Consider the following 23,553-nt stretch of genomic DNA (forward strand, 5'->3'; position numbering starts at 1 on the left):
GACCTCAGTTGTAGCAATTTCTTACTTCACACATCCCCAAAGGCAAGGGAATTAAAAGCAAAAATGAACTACTGGGACCTTATGAAGATAAAAAGCTTCTGCACAGCAAAGGAAACAACCAACAAAACTAAAAGGCAACCAACAGAATGGGAAAAGATATTTGCAAATGACATATTGGACAAAGGGCTAGTATCCAAAATCTATAAAGAGCTCACCAAACTCCACACCCAAAAAACAAATAACCCAGTGAAGAAATGGGCAGAAAACATGAATAGACACTTCTCTAAAGAAGACATCCGGATGGCCAACAGGCACATGAAAAGATGCTCAACGTCACTCCTCATCAGGGAAATACAAATCAAAACCACACTCAGATATCACCTCACGCCAGTCAGAGTGGCCAAAATGAACAAATCAGGAGACCATAGATGCTGGAGAGGATGTGGAGAAACGGGAACCCTCTTGCACCATTGGTGGGAATGCAAATTGGCACAGCCACTCTGGAAAACAGTGTGGAGGTTCCTCAGAAAATTAAAAATAGACCTACCCTATGACCCAGCAATAGCACTGCTAGGAATTTACCCAAGGGATACAGGAGTGCTGATGCATAGGGGCACTTGTACCCCAATGTTTATAGCAGCACTCTCAACAATAGCCAAATTATGGAAAGAGCCTAAATGTCCATCAACTGATGAATGGATAAAGAAATTGTGGTTTATATACACAATGGAGTACTACGTGGCAGTGAGAAAGAATGAAATATGGCCCTTTGTAGCAACATGGATGGAACTAGAGAGTGTGATGCTAAGTGAAATAAGCCATACAGAGAAAGACAGATACCATATGTGTTCACTCTTATGTGGATCCTGAGAAACTTAACAGAAACCCATGGGGGAGGGGAAGGAAAAAAAAAAAAAAAAAAAGAGGTTAGAGTGGGAGAGAGCCAAAGCATAAGAGACTCTTAAAAACTGAGAACAAACTGAGGGTTGATGGGGAGTTGGGGGGGGGAGGGGTAGGTGATGGGTATTGAAGAGGGCATCTTTTGGGATGAGCACTGGGTGTTGTATGGAAACCAATTTGACAATAAATTTCATATATTGGGGGAAAAAAAGCAGTCTTTAGGGCGCGTGGATGGCTTAGTTGGTTGAGTGTCCTACTCTTGATTTTTGCTCAGGTCATGATCCCAGCGTCATGGGATCAAGTCCTTCATCGGGCTCCATGCTGAGTGTTGTGCGTGCTTAAGATGATCTGTCTCTCCACCTGCCCTTCTCCCCCTCCTCATGCGAGTGAGCTCTCTCTAAAATTAAAAAAAAAAAAAAATAAAAAGGCAGTCCATTGAAACAGACCCAGAAATGGCACAAATGATAGAATTGGTAAATAAGAACATTAAAACAGTTATTATAATTGTATTCCATATGTTCAGGAAGCTAGAGGAGAGACTAGAACTGTTCGATAGAGTTATGGAAATTATAAAGAGTCAATAGAACATCTAGAGATTAAAACTACAGTGTCTGAGCTGCAGAGCACACTGAATGGGATTAACAGCATAATGGACATAGCAGAAGAAATGATTAGTGAACTTGAATACATAGCAACAGAAAATATCCCAAATCAAAGAGGAAAAATGAATAAAGCAGCAGTGAACTGTGGAACAACTTCAGGTACCAAAAGACAACACCTGTAATTAAAGTCCTGGAGGAAGTAGAGGCAGGAATCATACAGGAAGAGTATTTAAAGAAATGTAATACAAGGTCCAATTGTAATAATGGTAAGGGTTACCTATATTGAACAGCCTTTCTGCCAAACAGCCCTAGCTCTAAACAAAATGGGAAAAAATGTTGTTTAGAGAGCAAGCAGAAGTTTCTGATGGCTGACTTCTCAAGAAACAAAGAAACAATAAAATGCCATCCTTGAAGTGCTAAAAGAAAAGTAATACAGTATATATATTGTATATTATGTAACATTCCCAGTAGAGTCTAGGACAGCATCCCATAATCAAATACTTATGTGGGAAAAATAAAGACTATAAATAGCCTTACTTCACTTCCAGTTGGATTTTGCTGTCAGTGCCAAAAGTTTAAAAAAAAAAATATTTTTTGTTTCAGAGTCTTTGGATTTCAGAATTCTAGGAAGCAGGTTTGTGGATCCATCTTCCTTGTCAGGAGAAAAACCGGCAGTATGTGTTTTTGAACATCTATGCCCTTTGAAGCAGGGACTTAGTAAATATATATGCAATGGAAATAACACATCAAGAGTATGTGTCAAGATGTTTATGACAACATTTTCTTAATTAAAAAATTTTGGAAACACATGTCCTAGTAACCTCCAAATAGTCGGTGAAGTTAGTCACAGCATATCTATACAGTGAATGGACTGCTTCATAGAAAAATCATAGAAGAATACTGATATGGTGAAATAGACACTTTCAACATGTAACATGAAAAGATCACAAAACAGCGTGATTCCAAATGTTAATAGTGGTTGCTGCTGTGTGGTTAGATTGTGATTTTTATTTCCTTTGTTTTGCTCTTTATTATTTTCTAAACTTCTATAAGTGAACCATGTATTCCTTTAGTAATCAGAAAAACCAAGGCTTGTTTAACAAAGTGATAAAGAAGGTATTCATATTGCTATTAAACTTCAGATCAGATTGCTTGTCTGTCAGAAATCATTTTAACAAAAATCAAAAAAGTTCATTTAAAAAAAATTTTTTAAATGTTTATTTATTTTTGAGAGAGAGAGAGAGAGAGCGCTAGCAGGGGAGAGGCAGAGAGAGGGAGACACAGAATCCCAAGCAGTCTCCGGGCTCTGAGCTGTCAGCCTAGAGCCTGACACGGGGCTCAAACTCACGAGCTGTGAGATCGTGACCTGAGCCAAAGTCGGATGCCCAACTGACTAAGCCACCCAGGTGCCCCACAGTTCAGCATTACTAAGGCCATAGCTTAATACATCATCCATATCCCCAGATCTGGTGTCTGCACACCTGGATTTAAAGTGTCTCTTTGAAGCTGCATTGCCTGAGGCATTTCCAGAAGGAATCCTGTTAAATGAAAAATAAGACCTTTCATGAGCAATGCTGAACCATTTCTGTTGCCACTTCAAACACTCTCTAACTTAATCTCCAGAGAACAGCTTTCACAGATAAATTGTCCAGCATCACATCTAGTTCTTGGCTTGTTTTTAAAAATCTGCAGATTCTTTCATGAGGTCATTTTTTTAAGCTTAAATACCTACTTTGCTTTGAAAATCTATTTTCTCTCTTTTCAAAAAGAGCATACCCGTAGTTAAAATTGGATAACGTTTAGCAAGCTATATCATACATCTGTAGTGAATTCCAGAGTATTAATGTCATGGTACGTTAAAGCAAAGACTGTCAAGTCTAATTTTTGCAGACCTGCTGAACGACCAGACTGAAAGGAAAGTCTGAACAGCCAGCAGTTTTGACCCCTGAGCTGAGGTTATGTTTTCTAAGCTTATTCTGAAAGTCAAAGGGGAAAGGCAAAAAAAAAAAAAAAAAAGAAAGAAAGAAAGAAAGAAAAGAAAAGAAAAAGAAAAAGGCTGCAGTATGGTCCTATTTGAATAGCCTGATGGCACAGTGGTAGGAAGTATCTTTAGCATGTATACTCTTAGAAGTAGACCATCAGAATTGAAGGGGCTGGAGAACTTGAATCCAGTTGCTTGTCTAATACTTCTACCTCTGTGGCATCATCCTAGACAGATCGTATCTACTGTCTGTTGAACTACTTGCAATAAGGATTATATTTTTCCTTGTAAACTAACGAATTGATGTTCTAATTTTATATTAGTACAGATTAGTCTCTGTGTACTTCATATTTGCTAGAATTCACTGCTAAAAGCATGTGGACTTGGGAGTTTTCCTTATGAGAAGATTAGATAACATTTAATTCTTTAATAAATATAGGGTTATTTATATTTCCTGTTTCATCTTGGGTCCATTTTATTGAGTTGCTTTTCAAGGAAAGTGTTCTAATTTGTCAAATTTATTGGCATAAAATTTTTCATAATAGCCTCTTTTAAATGTGTGTAAGTATTGTAGTATGTAGTAGTATATCTTTCATTACTGATATTGTTGATTTATATTCTCTTGATCAATCTAAGAGTTTATCAGTCTTGTTGATATGTTCAAAGAACCAACTTTTGGCTTTGTTAATTTTCTCTGTTATTTTGTTTGATTTCAATTGCGTTGATTTCTGTTCCTTATTTCCTTCCCTCAACTTAGTTTGGTTTTACTTTGATTTTCTTTTTCTCGCTTGCATAGGTCCTTCGTTTTAAACCTTTCTTATTCTCCAGGATAGTATAAAAAGCTATAAATTTCTTCCTCTAAGCACTGTTTTAGCTTTATCCTATAAATTTCTTTAAATGCTTTATTAAAGTATAATTAACATAAAATACACGCATACAGATTGTACAAATACGGCATGTATATATCCTTGAATCCATCACTACAATCAAGGTCATTTTGCAGACCTGTTACTACTCTCACTACTAAAGTGAGAGTGACCCTCTCACTACTAAAAACTTAGTTCTTCCATTCTCTTCCCCAGAAGGCACCGACTGGCTTTGTTACAGTAGATTATTTTGCATTTTCTAGAATTTTAGATCAGTGGAACCATCAAGGGAAGTATACTTTTTTGGTCTTTTTTCAATTAGCATAATTAAGATTCATCCATATTTTTATAAGAGTTCATTTCTTCTTACTGCTGAGTAGTGATTTGTTCTAAGGATATACCATTACTTATTGATGATTTCACCTGTTGATATTTGCATTTGTCCAGTTTCTGGCTATTACAGATGAAGCTGTTTTGAAAACTTGTGTACAAGTCTTTGTGTGGGCATATACTTTCATTTCTCTTGGGTAAATACGTTTGGAATGGAATGACTGACCCATATGGCAAATGTGTGTTTATCATCTTAAGAAGCTACCAAACTGCTTTCCAAAGTGGTTGTACCATTTTACTCTCCTACCAGCATTACATGAGGGTTCCAGTTCTTCCACATCCTTGGTGTAGTCAGTCTTTTTAGTTTCAGCTGCTCTGGTGTGTGTGTGATGATATCTCATTGTATTTTTAATTTGCATTTTGTGAATGACTAATGATGTTGTGCATCTTTTCGTGTGCTTATTGGCTATCTGTATGTCTTTAGAGAAATGTCCAAGTGCTTTGCTCATTTTTGATCTGGTATTTTGGTTTGTTATTGAATTTTAAGCATTCTCTGTATATTCAAGATATTAATCCCTTATTCTGGATATTTGTCATGTGGCATTTGCCAATATTTTCTTCCATTCAGTGACTTGCCTTTTTACTCTATAAGTGTCCTTTGGTATGCAAAATTTTTAATTTTGATGTAGTTCAGTTGTCTACTTTTTTGTTAATTGTTGTTTGTAACTTTGGTGTCATCTTTAAGAAATCATTGCTAAATCCAGTGTTATGAAATTTTCCCTGTGTTTTCTTATAAGAGTTTTATAGTTTTAGCTTTTGTATTTAGGTCTTTTTGATCCACTTTGAGTTAGTTTTTATATGTGGTGTAAGGTAAAAGTCTAACTTGATTCTCTTGCATATGGATATCTCGTTTTCCAGTACCATTTATTGAAAAGACTGTTGTTTTCCCCTTTTGAGTGGGTCTTGGCACCCTTGTCAAAAACCATTTGACCTTATCTGTGAAGATTTATTTCTGGTCTCATTATTCCATTGGTCTGTATGTCTTTAGCCCAGTAGCACAGTTCTGATTTCTATAGTTTTATAGAAATTTAGAAACTAGGAAATATGAGACCTCCAACTTTGGGTTTTTTTCAAGATTGTTTTGGCTATTTAGAGTCCCATGAGGTTCCATGTGAATTTTAGGATGGATTTTTCTATTTCTGTTATAATGTGGTAGGGTCCCCTCACTAAGAAAAAAAAAAAAACCTCAAGGCAACCTGGCTATAAGCATACGTGAAAACATCCCTCATGACCTTGTAACATGAGACCACTTAATCAGACTGCGTGTTTGTCTGTTACCATATGTGGGAGACAAAGAAGTAAAAAATGTGTACAAAAACTACACCACGTGGTGCTTGGGGCTCAGTTCTTCTGTAGGAACCAAACTGAGCAGTGACGGCACGAATAAAATTGCTTCCTGGGGAGAAAAGCTTCAGTGTCATGACTCTCTGTGCAAGATTCCTGCTACAATAATGTCACTGAGATTTTGATAAGAATTGCCTTGAATTTATAGATTGCTTTCGGTAGTATGGACATCTTAACAATTCAGTCTTCCAGTCCATGAATACAGGATGTTTTCTTTTTATCTTTGTCTCCTTTAATTTTTTTCAGCAACGGTTTATAAAAAGTTTTCAGTGTACCAGTCTTTTGCCTCCTTGGCTAAGTTTATCCCTAAGTATTTTATTCTTTTTGATGCTGTGGTAAGTGAAATTGTTTTCTTAATTTCATTTTCAGATTGTTCATCAAAAACACACTGATTTTTATATGCTGATTTGTGTCCTTTATTTGTTTATTCTAACTGATATTTTTGTGGATTCTGTAGTTTTATACATACAATATGTCATCGGCAAATAGAAATAGTTTTACTTTTCCCCTTTCCAATGTGAATGGCCTTTATTTCTTTTTCTTGCCCAATTGCTCTGGCAAGAATTTCCAATACTATATTCAGTAGAAGTGGTGAAAGCAGGCATTGTTGCTAATTTTAGAGGAAAAGCTTTTAATGTTTCATCATTGAGTGTGATGTTAGTTGTGGAGGTTTTTTTATACATGGCCTTTATTATGTAAGAAGGTAGGTATTATGTAAGAAGAAGGTAGTTTCATTCTAATCCTAGTTTATTGAGTGTTTTTATCATGAGAAGGCAAAGAATTTTTCTGCATCGATTGAGATGATCAGAGTTTTTTTCCCCTTAATTCTGTTAATGTGACATATCACCTTTATTAATTTGTATATGTTAAAACATCTTTGCAGCCCAGGGATATATCCCACTTAATCGTGGTATATGGTCCTTATAATGTACTGTTGAATTCAGTTTGCTAGTATTTTGTTGAGGATTTTCCATCCTTGTTTATCAGGGATATTGGCCTGTAATTTTCTTGTAGTGTCCTTTTCTGGCTTTAATATCAGGGTAATGCTGACCTCCTAAAATGAGGTTGGAAGTGTTCCCTTCTCCTTAATTTTTTGGGAGAGTTTTAGAAGGATTGGTGTTAATTCTTTGAATGTTTGTTAGAGTTTATCAATGAAGTTATCTGGACCTGGGCTTTTCTTTGTTGGAGGTTTTGATTATGGATTCAGTGTCCTTACTAGTTATTGGCTGTTCAGATTTTCTGTTTCTTCATGATTCATTCTTTTTTTTATTTTTTATTTTTTAAAAAAAATTTTTTTTTTCCAACGTTTATTCATTTTTGGGACAGAGAGAGACAGAGCATGAATGGGGGAGGGGCAGAGAGAGAGGGAGACACAGAATCGGAAACAGGCTCCAGGCTCTGAGCCATCAGCCCAGAGCCTGACGCGGCGCTCGAACTCACGGACCGCGAGATCGTGACCTGGCTGAAGTCGGACGCTTAACCGACTGCGCCACCCAGGCGCCCCTCTTCATGATTCATTCTTGCTAGGTTGGGTGTTTCTAGGATCTAATTTCCTTTTGATTTCTTCTTTGACCCATTGGTTATTTGGTTAATAGTTCCTAAATATTTGGGAATTTTTTTAGAGATCTTTCTGTTACTGATTCTAAATTATTTCCATGATAAATTGTTATCAGAGAAACTTTTTAGTATCACTTGGATCTGTTTACGTTTGCTGAGAATTGTTTTATTGGTATAAAATAGTCTATGTGGCTTGTAAGTGGTCCGCATGCACTTGAAAAGAATGTACTGCTTTTGCTGGGTGGAGTGTTCTGTTGATGTCCAACTGATCGAGTTAGTTGATTATATCATGTAAATCTTCTAAATCCTTGCTAATTATCTGCCCATTTGTTCTCTAACAATACTGAGAGAGAAGGATATGGAAATCTATAACTATAAAATCTTTTTCTCCTTTCAATTCTATCAATTTTTATTTTATGTATTTTTAAGCTATTAGATGCATGGACATTTAGGATTGTTACGTCTTCCTGATGAATTGGACCCCTTTATTATTGTGAAATGATCTTCTTTATCCATGCTAATAGTCTTTGCTCTGAAATCTAGTGCTGTCTTTGCAATCCCTTTGCTTGTAACCTATTTGTGCCTTTATATTTAAAATACGGTTTTTGCAGGCAACGTGTAGTTGAGTCTTGCTCATTTTTCTAATCTGACAATCTCTTTCAACCCTAAATATTTCAAGATATCCCTATACCATCAATCTTCTCTTCCTTGAGCTAAACATTGTTTTGTTATGGTTTGGCTGATACTTCTTCTAAATCTTTCACTATTTTATCAAACTCTTTTGTGCCTGTTTTACTTAAAAAGGGCTATTATATCACAAAGAATGCTTTGAGTTGGCCTCTGCAAGAAATGCTGACTATTGCATAGTGTGTCACTTGGTTAACATTGTCAACAAAGATCTGTGTCTATTTGGTTCCCCACTATTTGGTTAAAACCAGTCTGGACCATCTGTTCTACTTTTCTTACACTAATCATATTTTAATCTTGGCTAACTACTGACTTTTGATCTCTGGAAAAGTTTCATAGGGACTTAAAAAAATCTCTTCATTGTTCCTCTGAAAAGGTCTATTTTATCTCGGTTATACCAATTCTAGTTGAGTTGTTTTGAGTGTGGATCAAATAAAACTAGATTATAACCAAAAGTATATTAAAATATTTGCCTTTGGGGTGCCTGGGTGGCTCAGTCAGTTAAGCATCCAACTTCGGCTCAGGTCGCGATCTCATGGTTCATGAGTTCGAGCCCCACATCAGGCTCTGTGCTGACAGCTCAGAGCCTGGAGCCTGCTTCGAATTCTGTGTCTCCTTCTCTCGCTGCCCCCACCCCACCCCCCGTTCTTTGTCTCTCTCTCTCTCAAAAAAAGCATTAAATAAAATAAAATGTTTGCCTTTTTTTTTCCAGGTAAAAATGTCTCCTCCTTGTCCTCCATCCAAAGGGGATCCTGCTGTTAAGAAGGTAAGTGAGGGTTTTTTTTAATTTATTAAATTTTTATTTTGATTCCAGTATAATTAACATACAGTGTTATATTAGTTTCAGGTGTACAATATAGTGATTCAACAATTCCATACATGGCCCAGTGCTCATCACAAGTGCCCTCCTTAATCCTCATCACTCATTTCACCCATCGTACCCCACCCACCTCCCCTCTGGTAACCATCAGTTTGTTCTCTATAGTTGAGTCTGTTTCTTGGTCTTTTTTTTCCTTTGCTCATTTGTAGACAGTGAGTTTTAAAGGCACAAACCCACCTTCCTCCTTCTGTGTGTTTATTCTCTGTTGAACAACTTTCTCGAAATGACACTGATTTTTAATCATCTTAATGCTGTCAAAAGTTTTTTCTGATTAAATACCTCAGTGACATTTCACCAGAATTCCTTGGCTTTTCCAGAGAAGCCAAGTGGGGATTTGGGCCTAGCATCAGTCTCCTGCCAACTAAGAACTTTAATTGTTCTAGAATTACCATTTGCTTTACCAGGCAAGTATTCTGATCATTGAATGGTGCATATGAAAGATATTCTAAGGAGGATGGTTCAAGATACTCTTTCCTTACTGATGTGCTTTCCCTCCAGATAGCTGTGCCTATAGAAAACTGGCCCGAGATGTTAACATTTCAGCACGTACTACATAAGAAGGTGCTCAGTAAATATTTGTGGTATTTACGTATGCCACTTCAATCCCTGACTATAAAATTTGTAGCACAGATAGGGTGTGAGTCTTTCAGTTGAGCAATTCTCAGATGATGTCAAGAGAACCACTTAAAATCTTTTTCTGTGTACAGCTGCAAGAGTGCAGTTGAAATGTGGTAAAAACAAGCTGACATTTTTACTGTTTTCTTTTACCACTTTTATTTTTCTGACAATTGAAGTGTCCCTGGATGTAGGTTTTCTTTCCTTGCCCTTTTTTATAATTTCAGCCAGCATCCATGTCAGTGAAGAATTGTAGAACAAAAATAACAACTTGGTGGCTCTGTTAACTAACAGCAGGTTCTAGCTTCAAAGCAATGTGCCAAAAACGGATCCCTCTTCTCTGCCTGCAGAATCCCCTGAGACGTTTTTAAAAGAAAAAAAGAATGAAAAGAAGATATGTTAGGTGAAAAGCCCTGTCACATGCTGCACAGGAAAATCTCTTCCATTTTTGTCAGGACAGAAAAAGGCAGGCAAGATTGAGGCTTTGGTTGTCACTGCCTGGAACCGCCACACTGTAACCTGAGGAGTGGAGAGGGCTGGAGACACTTGGTGTCATTCAGTAAACAGATGAGGAAATTGGAATCCAGAGGGAGATTTTTTTCACCTAAGTTTTCAAGTGTGAGCTATGGAACACACTTTTAAAGTAGAGGTTAAAAATGTGCTTTAGATTCAACCAGATTTGGGTTCAAATATTGACTCTTCCTCTTACTTATCTGAATAACTTTCTTAGCCAGTCTCTCTGCTTCCTTTGCTGTAAATGATGGTGCTACCTCTCAGAAGGATCCTGAAGATTAAATGAGATACTATTTAAGTGCCTAACCTGGTAAATTATTGACATAAGGACTCAGCTATTGCTCAAACTAGTGTTAAAACACAAATCCCAGGGGCGCCTGGGTGGCGCAGTCGGTTAAGCGTCCGACTTCAGCCAGGTCACGATCTCGCGGTCCGGGAGTTCGAGCCCCGCGTCAGGCTCTGGGCTGATGGCTCGGAGCCTGGAGCCTGTTTCCGATTCTGTGTCTCCCTCTCTCTCTGCCCCTCCCCCGTTCATGCTCTGTCTCTCTCTGTCCCAAAAATAAATAAACATTGAAAAAAAAAATTAAAAAAAAAAAAAAAAAAAAAAAAAAAACACAAATCCCCCCATCCTAGTTAGATGTCCTGTCACTCTGTTACGCTACTTTGTATTATTGTCCATCCAACAGGTGTTTCTTTATGTAGATGCTGAGCTAATAAATAAGCAAGGGGCAACAGAGATGAAAAATAGCCTTTGTTCTTAAGGACCTCAGCATTTAGTAGGGAAGGTAGACATTACCATACAGTTTGACACATGCCATGGAAGGTGCGCAGGGTACAAAGAGCAGAGAGGAGAGGCTGGTTGGGGATGACTAGATGGATTTACTACAGCTCTTATGCTCTTTATGTAAAAATCCCAATGAAAAAGTTTGAGAAATACTTAGCTGCTCCCTTAGAGCTTTATTACTAGATTATAAGAAAACAAATTCTGCCATACTTAAAGATGTTTATTAAATATTCATTTAGAAATTGGTTCCTGTAACCTATATTTTAAACTTGGGAATGTCCTAGCTATCTGTCTAACCACTGTCAGAGGTGTAGCAATGTTACAGAAGTAGGATTCTCATCCTCTTGTAATCAGCATCAGACAAACAGAAACTTCCAAAGCCTAGAATGACTGGACACAGGTGGCCCCCGGTGGCATTCCTAAGTGATCAGGTACAGACTCACTCTCCATTCAAGAATTGGGACTATTTCTAAAACATTTTATTCAGTGCATAAAAATATATATGAATACCTTTTATTTTAGCAATGAGAGTCTATCTCTCATAGTTATCATTCTGATTACTAAGACATTAATCTCACCAACAGAAAAATTTCTGGGTTTTTTTGTTTGTTTGTTTGTTTGTTTGTTTGTTTGGAGGTAATGAGCAAAGTCTTAGGTGTTGGTGAACAGCTATGGACAGCTAAAGGACTTTTAATAGATGCTTTTGGGAATTCATGTTAGCTAGCAATCTCTGAAGTACGGATTCTAGGTTGGGGCCACTGAGTGTCCCTAAGTTGAACCCTAAACAAAATAGCACATACTTAATATCACACTGTTTATGATGTCTGAATTAATGCTAAAATACATATCAGAACAGTTGCCTCTCTCAGAATAAGTGGTCAGGGAAGGTTTCCCAAAGAAGATAAAGCTTGATCAGCCTTGAAACACAAGGGAAGAGATATTTCGGGTAGACATGGGTGAGTACAGGACACTTCAGAAATGGTTCTGTATACCTTAAATATGGGAGCGTGCAAAAGCCTGGTGAAATAAGTGGGAGTCCAGATCACAAAGAGCCCTAGTGTGTGAAGCTCGCTTTTTATCTTGAAGATAAAGGTTTCTGTCAAAGGTGAGATTAAAGGCAGAAAGATCGATCAGAAGAATAGACCGTGTCCAGGCAAGAAAGAAGGTCCTCAGTCTGTGCTGTATTAATGGAATGAGGAGATGAAATAGATTCGGATTCTTAGGTATTTTTCCCCCCAAAACTCTTTCTGACACCTTAAGTGTGACCTAGGTGTCTTTCCTTTATTGAGCTTTCTCTCATAGCGCCTGAACTGGTCCCCACCTACCAACATGTTTACCTGGCTATGTTGGAATTGCCTCCTTATCTATATGTATCCCCCATTGGAGACTGTATGCCTCATGAGGGCAGGAACTACGTCGGTCTTGCTTGCTGTTGAATCCCTTAGTGTAGAATGAAGTCGTCAATCAGTAGTTGTTGAGTGAATGAGAGGTACATGAAAGAGATTCCATATATGGGAAGTGAGGGGAAAAGAAGTTTCTGGGCCTGAATAAATAGAGAACGAACAAATGAATCATCACTGCTGTGCCAGGCTTATATTCCCAGCATGGTCAGTCCCTTACTGTTTGAGCTGTATCAGTAGCATTTGAGTGAGCACACTGTGAAACTGAATACCTAATCGGTACTTCCCTAGTTGTGTATGTATTTTTGTTTGTGTGTGCATATATATGTACACCTACATGTATATTCTGGTTATCATCCTGGAGCTACATTGTCAAAGTGGCATTGGCAGATGGAGGCACCAGCAGTGTCTGTTGAGCAGTTGACTGCCAAAAGTGACATGTGTAAGAAACACAAAGGAGCAATAATGTTCTTGATTTGAGCCAAAGAGCCTCTGTTGACCAATAACTGAAGAGAGTATTTGTGACTGTGTTGTCAATATTGGCTCTGTCAAGAGCTGGATTCAAGTGCTGAGGAAATAGAGGCATGTTCTGTAGGGTTCTGCTGAACTTCCTGAGGTCGTTGTCTCATGTAGGAGTCGCTCTTCACTCTGCTGCCACATGTCAGAATCTGCAAATTCCATGCATATATGTACATAACATCTGTTTGCAACATGAGCATTTTGCATTTTAGATATTTTTTAAAAATGCATATGTATATGTCATGTAAGATTTGTGTGTAATATCTATCTTATGTATATAAAATTTCTTCCTCAGAAGGTCTGATAACCTCAATGAAGTTGGATACACATTCTTCCCTAGGACTTTTTCAGTGTTTGATCATGGATGGCTAGAAATTTAAAGACCAGGCAGCATTTTCCTAAAATAAAAATTACTGTAAAAGTCCCTTGCAATTAAACTAGAAGAGATTAAAATTGGAGGTGTTGAGAATGTTTGAGGTGATAAATGAGTTTGGAGAGTTAGTTGAAGGCAGCATCAAAAACCACTCAGCTTTGATGGATCTTTTCTTGAGTATTAAAGAAACACCAACTAGGAATTTGTGTAGCAAGGTTGGGATTATTACACGCACAATAACCAGAGAAAGCAATTTTGTCTTACATCTCAATCACAAAAGCATGGTTATATTCCCTGAGCCATCTCCTGTTTGAGATGAGCTGTCTCTGCTGGTGTGTTTGCAGAAGTCTGAGGGACTAGGAGCTCTGGCTAAAGAGTATCCTCAGGCTGGTGGAACCCACTGGAAGAGTCCACAGTTGATGGTGTCTCCAGAGTGACTTACTCCAGTTAGGAACAAGGTACTGGGAGTGGCAGAGTGGAAGGCCTTTCTGATAGGCCTGGGTAAATTTAGTCAGTATTCAACATGCCTCAAGATGCCTGATCTTGGAAGGACAAAAGTCAGTGAAATGTAGTTCTTTCTGTCAACACATTTACAAGTTAATAGTGCTAAACTGTTGGATTTAATAGCCAAGCCTCCTAGAAATTGATTAGCAGTTTCTCAAGTATTCAAGTATAATATAAGAATTTGGAGCAGTTTTTTTGTTTTGTTTTGTTTGTTTTGTCCGAGTGTTCTGGTGGGTTAAAATTTTTATAGTCTGTTCCAGTCTTGCCACTCATGTCAGGAATGTGGACGACTATACTCACTCATGATCTTTATTGAATCATTGGAGGGGGGAGACTGAGGGGTTATCTTTAAGGGAAAAAGCCTCTCACAGAGGCACTGTTTCCATAACAACAGGAAAAGCTGGCTGCAATGTCTCAGCTGACTGGACCCTCCTGAACAAATAGTGATAGATAGCCCTTGCTGGATGTGTGCTGCCTCTTTCCTAATTTTTCTTAGTAGAACTTAATATCCAAATGTGACTTCCATGCCTCTGCTGATTTTTAAAAGGGGGTGCCTGGGTGGCTCAGATGGTTGAGCATCCAAATCTTGATTTGGGCTCAGGTCACGATCTCATGGTTCATGGGTTCGAGCACCACGTCAGGGTCAACACTGACAGCGCAGAGCCTATGTGGGATTGTCTCTCTCCTTTTCTCTCTGCCTCTCTCTCTCTCACTCACTGAAAATAAATACATAAGCTTTAAAAAATATTTTAAAAATTTCTTTAAAATAAGCAAACTGAGGACAAGATTTGGTCTTTTTTTTTTTTTTTTTTTTTTTTTTTTTGGCGTAGACGGAGTGGACGGTCTCTACGGGCCAGGTGCCTTGTTATGCCGATGTGAAGTAGATGAGGTGCAGCTGCCTTCAGACAGCGGAAAGATTTAAAAGGAAACATAGGAATTCTGTGTAGTTCAGAGGACAGAACTGGTGCCTGTGGGTCACAGCCACGGAGATGGAAATGTCAGCTTAATTATGAGAATTTTCTAATAGGGGACGAAGTTACCTTCTGAGATGGCACATTCGTTATCTGTTAGTGGAGGTGTTTGATCCTTGGCAGGATGTCTGCCACTCAGAACTCCTGCAGAGCTTTTCCTGCCATGGGTGAGAAGTTGGGCTGCTTTTCTGAGCCTATGGTTGCATAAAACTCAAGTGACATTTTCATTGATGTGCTGGGTGATTTCAGCTGGACCCTAACATCTAGCCTGAGCTACTAGAGTATATTGTCTATAAAAAAAATAACAAAAACAAAAATGTTGACTTTAGTCAGGGGAGACTTTATTCAAAGGAATCATTGCAGTAAAAGGAGGGGCTTTTGCCATTAGGAGACTAGTCCGACCTTAAGATTACAAGAGTGTCAAAAAATCAGGCAGGGGTGCCTGGCTGGCTCATTTGGTAGAGCATGCGACTCTTGATCTTGAGGTCGTGAGTTTGAGCCCCACCCCACGTTGGGCATAGAGATTACTTAAAGAAAAAAAAGAAAGAAAGGCAGAAAGGAATTTATTTACAGGGGCTAGTAAACAGGGCTAGAAAGAATCAGATATGAGGGAGTCGGTGGTAGAATCAGATAATTAACTAGAAATGTTTCCTTACAGTCAGCCTATTCTCAGAAGGAACCATTGAGGGGTTGTAGGCTGGCTCAGGTTGAGGGTGTGTCAAAGGCTTGGGGAAGGAAAGAAGCTTAACTAAAGCTTGGTCATCAGTTAACATTTTGTTCCCTGAATTGGGACAGACAGTTCCATTAGTCTTTTAGGAGGTAAAGAATGGAAATTTGGTGGGTCTGTGTCTGGCTTTGTCATAGATGAACTTGGTAGCATGGTGGATTTTGTCTCAGACTTAGGGCAAAGGAGGGCTCTTTGCAGTAAGCCGTTTCCCAGAACAGGATATGATGATTTCCTTAACTGTAGCTGTTTTCCAGGAACTGTGGGCTCACGTGAAGTTTAACACAGTCCTGGGCCTTCCTGCTGCTGCCGTGTTCTTTTCTTATTCTTCTCCATGGTTATGATCTGCAGGCCATGGCCTGGGCCTTTCTGAAACCTGCTCATGAGTCCTCCTGTAGAGGGAGAGAATGTCAGCTGGAAATAGTTACAGAGAGGGACACTGGGGACGATTTGTTTCTGGTACTGTCTTGCTGATAATTATGCACATCTTCTGGCCTAAAAAGTAAGACTAGCTGAGGGTTTCAAAGGATCTCAGAGATCTTACCCAGTATGCAAATCAATGCCTCACCCATTTCTTTGGTATTAAGTGAGTATTTTCTAATGTAGCATTTGGATTTCTTTAACGATTTCCTAAATTAATGGGCTATTTTTCAGAGCAATTTTAGATTTATAGAAAAATTGAGCAGAGAGTACAGAGTTCCCATAAATTTCCCCTCCACTTTACCCTATCATTAACATCTTGCATTCCCTTGGTACATTTATTATAATTGATGAGCTAACATAGCTACATTATTATTAATGAAAGTCCATGGTTTGTATTAGAGTTCACCCCTTGTGTTGTACATTCTGTGGGTTCTGATAAATGTAGAATGAAATGTAGCCACCATTACAGCATCTTGCAGTAGTTAGACTACCCCAGAAATCCCATGCTCCACTTATTCATCCTTCCCTCCCACCACCCAGACTTTCCGGCAACTGCTAATCTTTTTTATACTGTCTCCCTAGTATTGCCTTTTCCAGAGTGCCATATAGTTGCATAGTATGTAGCCTTTTCACATTGGTTCTCTTACTTCAGTGATACCCATTTAAGGTTCCTCCATGTCTTCTTGTGTCTTGATGTCTCATTTCTTTTTAGTGTTGAATAATATTCCATCATCTGGATATACCACAGTTTGTCATTCATCCATTCACCTCCTCAAGGACATCTTGGTTGCTTCCAGGTTTTAGCAGTTGTCAAAAAGCTACTATAAACATCCATGTGTACAGGGGTTTGTGTGCACATAAGTTTTCAGCCCATTTGGGTAGATACCAAGGAGCAACTGCTAGATTGTATGGTTAAGAATGTTCAGTTTTCTGAGAAGCTGCCAAACCATCTTCCAAAGTGGCTGCACTATTTTCGCATTCCCACACAGTGAATGTGAGTTTCTATTACCCTACATCCTTGCCAGTGTTTGGTGTTGTCAGTGTTTTGGATTTTAGCCATTCCTATTGGTGTGAAGCGGTGTCTCGTTTGAATCTGCATTTACCTAATGACATATGATGCTGAGTATTTTTTCATACACTTATTTGGCATCTCTATATCTTCTTTGGTGAGATCTTTAAATGTTTTTGAGGGTTTTTTTTTTCTGGTTTTTGCTTTTTTTGTTATAGTGGTGCTCTAGGGTTTACCCTATACAGCTTAACTCTTCTGATTCAGCTTCTGGTCTAAACTAGCTTAATTCCAGTTATATAGAGAGAATTGTTACTCCTGTTTAGCTCTATTGCCTTTTCCTGCATTCTGTGATATTTTTTATACATAATACATGTATTAATGTTACAAACCAAATAACACATTGTGATAATTACTGCTTTATAGTCTGTAGCCATTTTCTTAACCCAGTAAAGCATTTGCCCTTACTCATCTCCCTTGTGCAAATATATTATGCGTCACATGTATTGCATTTCTGCATGTTATAGGCCAACATTACATTGTACAATGTATGCAATTGTATTATTATATAATTGCCTTATAAAATCAGTTTTGAGAAGGAAGAAATACACTTATTTGTACTGTATATTAAAATTACATAATTATATTTACCAGTTCTCTTTTGTATTTTCTTATGTGGATTTGAATTGCTTTCCACTAGTGACCCTGTGAACAGTGACTGGTGAATTTACATTAGTATTTTTTATAAGGTGAGTCTGTTAGCAACAAATTCTCTCAGTTTTTGTTCACTTGGTTAAGTGTTTATTTCATCTTCATATTTGAAAGATAGCTTTACTAGATATAGGATTATTGATAGGTTTTTTCTTGTAGCACTTTGACTGTGTTATCCCATTGTCTTCTGGCCTCTATTGTTTCTGCTGAGAATTCAGCTATTAATCTTTCTGGGGTTCCCTTGTAAATGACTAGTCTTTTTTCTCTTCAAGCTTTTTTCCAGGACTTTGACTCATGGCATTTTTACTGTGAGGTATTTATGGATCTCTTTGCCCTTATCCTGCTTGGAGTTGTTAAACTTCCTGGGTGGGTAGGTTACTGTTTTTCAGTAAATTTGGGACTCTTCAACCATAATTTCTTCAAATATTTTTTCTTCTCCCTTTTCTGTCCTCTCATTTTGTTCTTCCATTACATATTTGTTGTTGTACTGATGGTGTCCTGAATTTCTCTGTCCAGTTTCGTTGTTTCATTGTGTTCTTTAGCTTGCATACTCTGTTTTTTTGTGGGGTTTTTTTTTGAAGTTTATTTATTTATTTTGAGAGAGCACAAGCAGGGGAGGAACTGAGAGAGAGAGAGAGAGAGAGAGAGAGAGAGAGGGAGAGAGAGAGGGAATCCCAAGCAGGCTCTGCACCATTATCTCAGAGCCCGATGTGGGGCTTGAACTCACAAAGTATGAGATCTGAGCCAAAATCAAGAGTCGGACACTTAACCAGCTGAGCCACCCAGGTGCCCCTTGCATACACTCTCTTGATTTATCTTCAAGTTCATTAATTATTTCTTCTGCCAGTTCAGATCTGTTGAGCCCCTCTCCTGAATTTATTTTAGTTATTTTTCAGCTCCAGAAGTTTCATTTGATCCTTTTTTGTAGTTTGTTTCTTTATTGGCACTCAGTATTTGGTGCAACATTGGCATCATACTTTACTTTTAAAATCATGCTTTCCTTTGGTTCTGCAAGTATATTTATAATGGTTGGTTTGAAGTCTTTCTGTTAAATGTAACATCTGGCTACTCTCTCAGGCAGGTTGTGTTTGTTTGCCTTTTTTCCCCTAGTATGTGATCGTACTTTCCTATTTCTTTACATGCCTTGTAATTTCTGGTTAGAAACTGTAATTTCTGGTTAGAAACTCTGCATTGATTTCCCCACTCGTGGAATTATTTGCTCCACTCCACTCCAGACTGCTGCAGCCCAAACTATTACTTTTAGTGACTGGCTAGGTTATTTTAGTGAAGTCTGTGCCTCTACTCATCCCCAAGTGTTAAGCCTCTCATATTGCTCCTTAGGAGGTATGGCCTTGGGTTTACCCAAAGTCGCTGGGGGGATGGCAGTGGTATTGGTAGGGCTCTCTTTCTCTTTTTCCTTGACCACACCCAGCCATTAAACTCCACTGATTGCTCTGTTGTTTTCAACAATGTCCTGGCTGCAAAAATTGCTCTACACAGTCATCCAGTGAAATTGTGACTCCTTTGAAAAGGAATAGTTTCTGAGGTCTGTTTTTGATACTTGTTTTGACCTTGTTAGGGCTCCTCCCAGCTATCATTTCTGTCAGTTCTCTTCTACAAAGTAGCTCGTCTAGTCTAGGTTGTGTCTACATTAAATCCATGAATCTCCTCCCAGTTGCCTTTCACCACACCCTCCACTGTTCTTATGATACACTTAGGTTTGAACTTCTCCACGCAGTTGAAAGCCAAGTCAGTTCCTTTGAGAAGAGTTTAGGACCTGTTGTACTGCGTGCTTCTTCCCCAAGGAATAATCTGTGAACCAGGATTGTTTCTGGAAGTAGGTACGATGGCAAGATTCTCTCTGAATGGCATGCCCACTGTGGGATTTATATTCTTGTTGCAAGGGGGAAAAGCCTGAGGTCTGCTTGGCTTGCCTTTCCTGTCATGGAACCACTGCTTCACAGACTGGAGCAGGGCTGATCAGAGAGCCATTATTTTCAGTGGACAGCACCTAGGATAAAGCCTGTATTCTGTGAGTGGAGTGTGGGTGGGAAAATGGAGCCCCAACACTCCTTGACTGTTCTTGCCTAATTGGCCTCAGCAGCATGTAGCTAAAGGCAGGATGAGAAGTGCTAAAGTCCAAAGCCGTCCAGCTAGGAGCTTGGGAGAGAAGGAGCCAGTGTTCTTGGCTGCAACACTCTGCAGTAGAGTCTCTACCTCATTAAGCTGAGGTGGGAGGAGGGAGAGGTCTTGGTTCAGAAACCACACACTCCACTTTCTTACTGAATTTATATAGATTTTTTTTTTTGAAGGAGTTATTTCTTCATTTGCTATTTGCCCTTAGGACAATTTCCAAGGTCTGTAAATGGTTGATTTGGGATGGATGGACGGATGGGTGGATGGATAGATAGACAGACAGACAGACAGACAGGTGTAGCTAGCTAGCTAGCGTCAGTGCTGAAAAGGTCATCAGAGTGTCTCATACTGTCATGCTAGTAGGAGTTGATCTCTTTCCTCATCCATTTCTAACAAGCAGTGTCCTGCATCTGATTGAAAACCACCTCCTGGGCCACCTGGGTGGCTCAGTCAGTTAAGCATTAGACTCTTGATTGCGGCTCAGGTCATGATCATGCCGTTTATAAGAATGAGCCCCATGTCTGGCTCTGCCAGGATGGAGCCTGCTTGGGTTCTCTCTCTCCCTCTCTCTCTGTTCCTCCTCTGCTCCAAATAAACAAACAAACAAACTTGAAAAAAAAAAGAAGAAAGAAAAGAAAACCACGTCGTAAGGCAGGACGTTCCATCTTTGAAAGTTCTTCTTTATTCTGGGTGACACCTTGCTACCCTTTGATCCTGGCCCTGCCTCTAGAAGCCATCAAAAAGATGTCTAAGTCCTTTTTTAGATAGCAACCATCCCAGTGCTTTATGTTATTGAAATCATGAATCCCCAGCCCCTAGTCTTCTCCTGTCAAGGCAGAACATTCATAGTTCTGTTCCTTACTCACCTCTACCCTGTCATACCTCATCTCCAGCCATCACCAAGGTGCTTCAGGAGGTCAATTTAGAGCAGAATGAGATCATCACTTTCCTCATTCTAGGCTCTATGAATGAAACCAGAAGCATATTAGCTTTTTTAGCAGCCATTATATTGATCGCAAACTCCTGAATCTGTTCACACATGGTACTGATCCCATCCTATGTAACTCCTGTTGGTTTGTAGAGCCAAGTGCAAGACTCTTATTGTTTCAGTTTATCCCTTTGGGGATCACGTGTTTTCATTCCATGTCACTGATAAAATATTTGTATAAAACAAAGCCAAGGGTAGAGACCTAGATAGTATTATTTGTCACCATGCTATGTTAATTAAGAGTTAATGGGTGTGATTTTTCTGCTTCTAATATGACACTCCATCATGAACAGTTGACAAGATTGTTTTCACTGAATGGAGTCAGATCATAAGAGTTTCTTTTCTCCCAATGGGATTGTATTTGAGACTGTGTCAGGGCCAGTGGTGGTTCTTTACTCCATCTTTGTACCCTCTCAGTGTATGGAAGTGAACTCCCTTATCAAAAGAAATGATGTCATCATGTCCACCATCTCCTTGGACTTTTGGACCCTACTGAAGTTAAGAGTATTGATCGAGTTACAAATGGGCCTTTCCCTTCCAACAGTGTTTCCAGATGAAGCTTTTAGGAATTTCCTACAATACGTGGCAGGTGTCTTTTTTTCTCTTCAGTATATTTGACAGAGCAACTAACAGCCTATTATTTTGCATTAAAACAACTCAGTAGGCCATTCTTAATTGCACTGTGCTGAATGATCATCCATTTGTAAAGGTCATAGAATCCAGACAGCAGAGCTTTGCAGAGTTTGAGCTGCTCTAATGTATGTGTTGTTCTTGAGTGTCTGATAGACTGTTACCATAGAATATAGCTTTCTGTCTGGACTGCTGTTCCGAATCAATGAATGTGCCATCCCTGAGAGCTTATACGCCTTTCATGTAATATCAGAACACGGGTTGAGTACGTTCAAGAAACAGTGAGAAATCATTGGTTAAAGTAGAAGGAAAGGAAAAGATGCAGATGAAATGTAAGCTGGTCCTTACTACAGTCTGTTCTATCAAAAGCGACTGCCCTGGGTCTTTTGTGTTTTGTTGTTTTCTGCACTTATTCTAGGGGCATTCTAGTTGCAATTTACATTGGCTCTTCCCCTGTGCCATAAATAAGCCGTAGCTCCCTGTTTTGCAGTGAAATATCTACTAATGGTAGATATTATTTCAGATACAGCATATTTTTAAAAGGAGAGACTCCTCTCTATATGCTTAAGTCACATCACTTTTTCATTTATTGACTCAGTTTATATGGCACTAAATGGGACAGTCCATGTCTGTCTCTGGCAACTTCATAGCAATATAAAATAAAATCATACAGAAATGTCTTTGCATTCCTTGGAAGGAAGAAATTCTCCAGTTACAGTGCCCTCTGTCTGCATTCACTGAGCTCCCAGAGGCTTTCTATGCTTCCCAGTTACCTCCACAGTGTCTTCATCCCCAGTCAGTGTGTACCTCCACTGTTGCAAAAGTCTTCATCGACCCCACAGTCTCTGTCTTCTGGGGCTCCAGTTCATTCTCCACCTCTTCTAATGCCTGGAAAACTTCAGTGGTGCCCCATCGCTAACAAAGTTAAGTCTAAATTGGTTTAGATTGACAGTGTCAGCTTTTGATGCAACACCAGCCCACATATCTTAATCTTCTTTTCTTTCTTCTTTAATCAAAGGAAATTTCTCATGGTTTCCTAAACATAACCAATACCATGTCCATATATCTACTCTTCCTTGCCTTTTCATAATCTGGTATGTCCTTCCTTCTCTCCCCTCTTAGGTAATACTTTGTTTTTAGCCTCCAGTTCAAGTTCTGCTTCATTCATTCAAAAAATATGTATTGGGGGTGCCCAATCAGTTGAGCACCCAACTCTTCATTTCAGCTTAGGTCATGATCCCAGGGTTGTGGGATCGAGCCCTTTGTTGGGCTCTCTGCTGAGCATGGAGCCTGCTTAAGATTCTTTCTCTCTCCCCCTCTGCCCCTCTCCCCTGCTCCTGCTCCAGGTCTCTCCCTCTCTCTCTAAAAAAGCAAAACAAAAAACCAAAAACTATGTATTGGTCACTTACTACGTAGCAAGCATGGGTCTAAGTGCCGGGGATCCTGTAAGAAACAAGACCAGTCTCTGCCTTCACAGAGCTCCCATTCTGGTGGCAGGGGGTAGATATTAAACAAATGAAGATATGATATGATATGATATGAAGATATGAAGGTATCTCAGATTTTGATAAGGCTGTGGAAGAAAAGCATGATGAGAGAGATAAAAAGGATATTGCTGTTTTATACAGAGTGGTCATGGAACGTTGATAGGTCATATTTTCTGTCTAAAAACCGTGAAGTTACAGTCGATGTGAACATGAGAGGAAAGAGCATTCCAAGCAGAAAGAACAGCAAATGCAGAGGTCTTGAAGCAGGAGAATTCCTGGTGTGTCCCAGGAATAATGGGACCACTGTGCATGGGCACGCAGCCTGGTGGGTGTGGTGGTGAACACTCTCGGAGGTTCTCTTCATCCTTGTTTTCTAGTTCACTGAGAGAATAGAAATCTGTGGAAATAATTGAGAATGTGGGGGCAGGGGGGTGAGAAATGTTGCAGGTTTGAAGAGACAGGTCAAGATATGAACTAAGCACCTGGCATAGTGGTGGAGTGCGTAGACTAGGGAAGTCTCAGGCCACTTGCACTTCAGAGTCATGAATTAAATGGCTTTGAA

At 39.1% G+C, this 23,553-nt stretch overlaps 1 protein-coding gene across 5 annotated transcripts in view; it reads left to right on the forward strand.

The window, feature by feature from the left end:
- The window catches only part of VPS8 (VPS8 subunit of CORVET complex), a 253,246-nt gene that overhangs the window by 205,841 nt on the left and 23,852 nt on the right, over positions 1 to 23,553 (forward strand). For all 5 annotated transcript variants that reach the window (XR_015240159.1, XR_015240160.1, XR_015240161.1 and 2 more), the window contains exon 45: positions 9,040 to 9,093. Coding sequence is in view for 2 of the 5 variants with exons in the window: in XM_086674896.1 (XP_086531022.1) it covers positions 9,040 to 9,093 (54 nt within the window). In the remaining 3 variants the exon portion in view is untranslated. The remainder of the gene's footprint in view (positions 1 to 9,039; positions 9,094 to 23,553) is intronic.

The sequence above is a fragment of the Puma concolor genome, chromosome C2 (genome assembly GCF_028749965.1).
Source record: "Puma concolor isolate L17-30 chromosome C2, mPumCon1.1.hap2, whole genome shotgun sequence".
Classification (NCBI taxonomy): Eukaryota; Metazoa; Chordata; class Mammalia; order Carnivora; family Felidae; genus Puma; species Puma concolor.